Source organism: Morus notabilis, unplaced genomic scaffold (assembly GCF_000414095.1).
Source record: "Morus notabilis unplaced genomic scaffold, ASM41409v2 Scaffold798, whole genome shotgun sequence".
In the NCBI taxonomy this organism is placed as follows: Eukaryota; Viridiplantae; Streptophyta; class Magnoliopsida; order Rosales; family Moraceae; genus Morus; species Morus notabilis.
In genome coordinates, this window is record NW_010363737.1 from 102910 (window position 1) to 108368 (window position 5459).

The window sequence follows — 5459 nt, forward strand, 5'->3', positions numbered from 1 at the left end:
ATATGGATCAATGCAATGACATATATACAAGAAAACTCCAATGGTAAGAAAAGACGATTTAGAGTTAGTTGTTCAACATACAAATGATAATTCATTTAGGAAAAAAAAATACAAATGATAATTCTAAAAAAAAGGAAAAAGAAAAACTTGCGTTATCTTTGTGGTACAAATTGATTATTACAATTTTAATGGAAATCTGCATAAATTTAGGCATGCCCCACTTGAAGTGAAAGGCTGTCTCTACCGATTATTACAACCCATGTGCACATGAAGGAGAAGTCTATTCTATTTATATTATTTTTTATGAACTTTACATGTATTCATAATTACATTGGCCCAAAAATTCATAATGATAGTAACAACCTTTTCATGTTTTATTTAGCAAAAATCCTTTACTTGTTTTTGAAAAAAAAAATCATAATTGTCTTTTTCTACTTTGAATGTAAAATTATTGATTTCCAAATTAACTCTTTTACTGCGTTTGAATCTATGTAATTTGTTCTAAACTTAGGAAAAATTGATTCTCATAATCTTACCATAGGAAATGTGTGTATTTTTTTTTTTTTTTAAAAAGGTTAAGATTGGACACGTTTTTTTTCCCCTAAAATATTATTCTATAAAAGGAGACCAAAATGGTAGCTCTCTCATCATATATCTACAATTTAGCTATATTCATGATGACCTCTTCATTGCCTTTTACAATATTGTTTCTCCTCCTCTCTCTTACCCCCATTCTAGTCACTTGTCAACTATTCGATGATGTGCCTACTGGTCATCGAAAGGTAATTAACATTTTTTTATATAGAAATATTCAATATTATATAAGTTCTTCTAAAATATATTTTACATACTGGAATTGACAAAATTTATACAAAGATTCTATAGTTTTAAATTCTAACAATTATTTATTATAGCCTAATTTATTTTATCAGGATGACTTAGTTAAATATCCATTTTTCAGTTAATTTTTTATTTTAATTTAACTTGTTCAATTTATTTACTTATTATTGACAAACAACTATATGTGTCAATTTCACAAAATCATGCACTTCCAACTTCCAAGGGAACGTGACTATATGGAGGAAAAATAGATTTAGATCTCCTGTATATTTTATTAAGAAACTATTTTGGAATAATGAGATGTTGAAAAAAAAAAAACTAAAATGGGCAATATATTGTACAAGACTATATTATTGATGAAAACTATTTTGAAATTTAGTCGAATCAAAATCATAACCGGTGTGATCTCAAAATTTTTTATTGTTAATTGCAACTAATTTTATAATAAGGTTGTTGGGGTTGATTTTTTTTTTAATTAAAACCTAGAAATCAAAATGTAACTAACGCTTTGCACTGGAAATGCAGGATTACATTGTGTTTATGGGTGATAAGCCCAAGGGTTATGATGAATGGGCAGTATCATCTCTTCACGTGAACATTATACGAGAAGTTGTTATCAGGTTATAGGAGCATTTCTTAATTATGATAAATGTTAATTTTAAATTCTCACACTCAAGTAAATCAACAACCAAATTTTTCTTGTGCTAACTATAACAATTAATTATTTTATTTTCAATTTAATTGACATCACTAGGCAGATTAATCCTTAATTGATTAGAAATAATACTCTTTTCAGTGATGAGCCACCAACAGGACACATCCTTCGTAGCTACAACCGGACTTTCAATGGATTTGTGGCTAGATTAACTGAGAAAGAAGCTGAACGAATAGCCGGTGGGTATCAAAGAAAATAATCATACATATATATATATATATATCATCCTATATATATGCCACATATATATATGTACACAATGGTTATGTTTCATGCTAATTAATATTAACATTAACGTTTATATGTATACATGCATGTTGTATAGAAAAGGACGGGGTCATTTCTGTCTTTCCAAACAGAATTAATCAGCTTCAGACAACAAACTCGTGGGACTTCATTGGGTTTCCCACAAATGTACCGAGAAGCCGTCTTGAAAGTGATATAATCATAGGAGTACTCGACACAGGCATTTGGCCAGAATCAGCTAGTTTTGATGACACTGGATTTGGACCGGTGCCTTCCAAGTGGAGAGGCACGTGTCGAGTCACTCCCGATTTTCGAGGTTGCAATAGGTAAGCTTTTAAAATTATGGGTCTGTTTAGTTCGTTGATTCGAGTTAAAATGTGATTTTATGTGAGAGTTTTTTATTATAATAAAAAAAGTTAAATATGATTATTTCTGAAAACTTTTTACTGTAGTAAAACTCGAATCGATAAAATAAATGAAACCTATATTTTTAAACGGGTTTTCAATTTTCTAAATACTTTGTCATACATATAATACAAAAGGGCAAGTAAATAACATTTCTACCATTCTTTTATATATTTTTTTAAAAGAAACTAAGAACTATATAGCATATACCTGTTATCAAATGCCTTTTTGTTTTAAGTTATTAGTTTGTTATTTTAAATTTTTATAAAAGCATGTTACTGAGAAACATTTGTTGTTGCTGTTGTGTGTTACTATATATAGGAAGTTCATAGGAGCAAAGTTTTATTACACGGGACCAGGACAACCTGTTTTAACTGCAAGAGACTATGAAGGACATGGATCACACACAGCATCAACAGCAGCAGGAAATTCTGTTAGCGGGGCAAATTTGTACAGTTTAGGAAGCGGAACCGCACGAGGAGCAGTTCCATCTGCTCGTATTGCCGTCTACAAAGTCTGTTGGCCCGACCTTGGCTGTAGTGATGCTGATATTCTTGCAGCATTCGACGATGCCATCGCTGATGGTGTTGACATAATATCCGTCTCAATTGGATTTAATGATAATAGGAATTACTTTCAAGATTCAATTGCCATTGGCTCTTTTCGCGCTGCAAGACAAAATATTGTGCCTTCAGTTAGTGCTGGTAACGACGGACCATTACTACTTACTATCAGGAACTTTGCACCTTGGCTTATATCTGTTGCTGCTTCCACCACAAATCGTCGCTTCCTTACGACAGTTATTTTGGGTAACAACCAACGTTTTGAGGTAAATATATGTAATTAAAGAGGTAAACCAATTAAGATCATTAATATGTATGCATGCTATTATATCACTACGTAAGATCATTTTTCAAATCTTATAAATATTGTATACACATGTAATATTTTAAGGTTTACTTTTTTTGTTTTTTTTCAATTTTGGTTTATGTGCATAGGGATGGTCGATAAATACTTTTAACAGTATTCAAGCTACTTTAATATTTGGTGGGGATGCACCAAACACTGCGGGAGGTTTTACCCCAGCTCAATCAAGGCACGTAACAACAACTTAAATTATATGAAACATATGAAAATATACAAATTAAATATTAAAACCCAAAGTTAAATTAATTAATATGTATGTTTAATGCAGGAGTTGTATAGAAAATTCGTTGAACGCGAATTTGGTGAGGAGAAAGATTGTTGTTTGTGATGGATACACTTCTGTGAGAGAAGCCCAATTTGGTGCTGTGAGAACAGCATTTTTTGCAGGTGCAGCTGGGGTTATTGTGAATGGCGTCTTTCAAATTTATGGAGACGATGTCAATAATATAGTTGCACCCCTACCCTCATCCTACGTTATCGACAACAACAACGCAATACTTGCGTATATAAGATCTACAAGGTATTACTGTAAACCTTATATTAAATGTAAACAACCAAACTTTTAGTAATTAGTCCAAAACTAATTAACAAAGATACAAAAGTCAAAAATGTTGTTTCAATTAGTACCATTAGTTATGTATGCTAGTAAAAATATATACACATATTATTATTATTATTATTATTATTACCTGCAGCAATCCAGTTGCAGTAATTCAGAAAAGTTCTGAGCAACGCAACACTTTTGGCCCCTACCTAGCTGCCTTTTCATCAAGGGGTCCAAGTCCATTCACTAATAGTGTTCTTAAGGTGTGCATATATATATATAGATTATTCATATATAATTAATTAAATTGTCAGATTTCTTTAACTATGCAATCTTTATAATCGCCAAATGCAGCCAGATTTAGCAGCCCCAGGAGCTGAAATTTTAGCAGCATATTCCCAGGCTTCCTCAGTTTCTGATGTACCTGGAGACACGAGAGTTGCGCCATTCAATTTTGTGTCTGGGACATCAATGGCCTGTCCACATGTTTCGGGTGCTGCCGCTTACTTGAAATCGTTCTACCCTAATTGGTCTCCAGCTATGATTAGATCTGCTCTTATGACTACTGGTACTCTTCCTTCAACAATTAATAATGTATTTATAGCAAATGTGTGTGTCTGTATATATACTTGTTAGCTAATTAATTAATCTTATTGTTGCAGCCACACCCATGAATTCCAATCTTAATAATGAAGCCGAATTTGCATATGGAGCGGGCCAAATCAACCCCACTAGAGCTTTAAATCCGGGGTTAGTATATGATGCTGGTGCGGCTGATTACATTAGGTTCTTGTGCGGAAATGGCTACTCCAACACTCAAGTGCAAGTTATTACTGGAATGCGCAATGCTTGTACTAGTGGCGGATCTAGCCGCGAGCTTAATTATCCTGCCTTTGTTGTTTATGCCTCCCCATCACAACCCTTCAGTTGTGATTTCCGTAGAACCGTTACAAATGTTGGCTCAGCAACATCAACCTATACAGCACTTGTGACTGCTCCACAAGGACTTAATATTCTTGTAAGCCCGAATACTTTAAGATTCACATCTTTGGGGCAAACTGCAACTTTTTCCGTGAACGTACGTGGAACTATATCTGGGGGTCCTCGTGTTGTCTCTGCTTCTTTGGTGTGGGATAATGGTAATTCTCAAGTTCGGAGCCCTATTGTTGTCTATGTTTCATAATAAATTAGGGTAGCAGAATAGCAAGGAGACAAATTCAATAATATTAATAAGAGTAGAAATCAGTATCTACGAACTTGATAAATAAGAATTTGCTCTTACTCTGCTTGCATTTTAATATTGTATTTTGTAAAATGACATATCTATGAATATATATATATATAAGTCAACTTTATTATTCTTATGTTTTTTGGTTTTTATTTTGAACATTGAGAACATGCATATGTGGTTTCCACTTTTGAACATAGCAAAGTGTTTATACTTCAAAAAAAACTCCTTTTCTAATGCATAAATTTAGACATAGGTATATTTTTGCTCCTCAAAATCCTGCTAACTTGCACAAACTTAACAATCATACTAAAAACTTCCAAAACACAAGTTCATAGACATATTCAACAAAATCTTTTAAAACTTTAAACTATTGCGGAAATGACTGCGTGCGGTATCTATTCTCTGACCTCCACTCCGCTCGTCCGCTGCCTCGCATCATTCCATCAAACATTATGTGCAGGTTGCTTACCTACAATATAAATACTCTGAAATGAGCTTTCGCTTAACAAATAAGAACTATTACTCGCAAAATAACGAAAAGTTCACATGAC

At 32.9% G+C, this 5459-nt stretch overlaps 1 protein-coding gene across 1 annotated transcript; it reads left to right on the top strand.

The window, feature by feature from the left end:
- Window positions 1-664: 664 nt before the first annotated feature.
- Window positions 665-4933, top strand: LOC21387073 (cucumisin). The gene is made up of 10 exons (XM_024169993.1): window positions 665-782; window positions 1366-1460; window positions 1637-1734; window positions 1881-2127; window positions 2528-3035; window positions 3205-3302; window positions 3402-3653; window positions 3829-3940; window positions 4032-4245; window positions 4340-4933. The coding sequence occupies exons 1-10, from the start codon at window positions 675-677 to the stop codon at window positions 4858-4860; spliced, it is 2253 nt and encodes a 750-aa protein (XP_024025761.1). The 5' UTR covers window positions 665-674; the 3' UTR covers window positions 4861-4933.
- Window positions 4934-5459: the final 526 nt, after the last annotated feature.

Coding starts and splice junctions, on each gene's coding strand:
- LOC21387073 (XM_024169993.1), top strand. CDS start 675: ATGATGACCTCTTCATTGCCTTTTACAATATTGTTTCTCCTCCTCTCT. Junction 1,461..1,636: donor ATACGAGAAGTTGTTATCAG/GTTATAGGAGCA, acceptor TACTCTTTTCAG/TGATGAGCCACCAACAGGAC. Junction 3,654..3,828: donor GCGTATATAAGATCTACAAG/GTATTACTGTAA, acceptor TATTACCTGCAG/CAATCCAGTTGCAGTAATTC.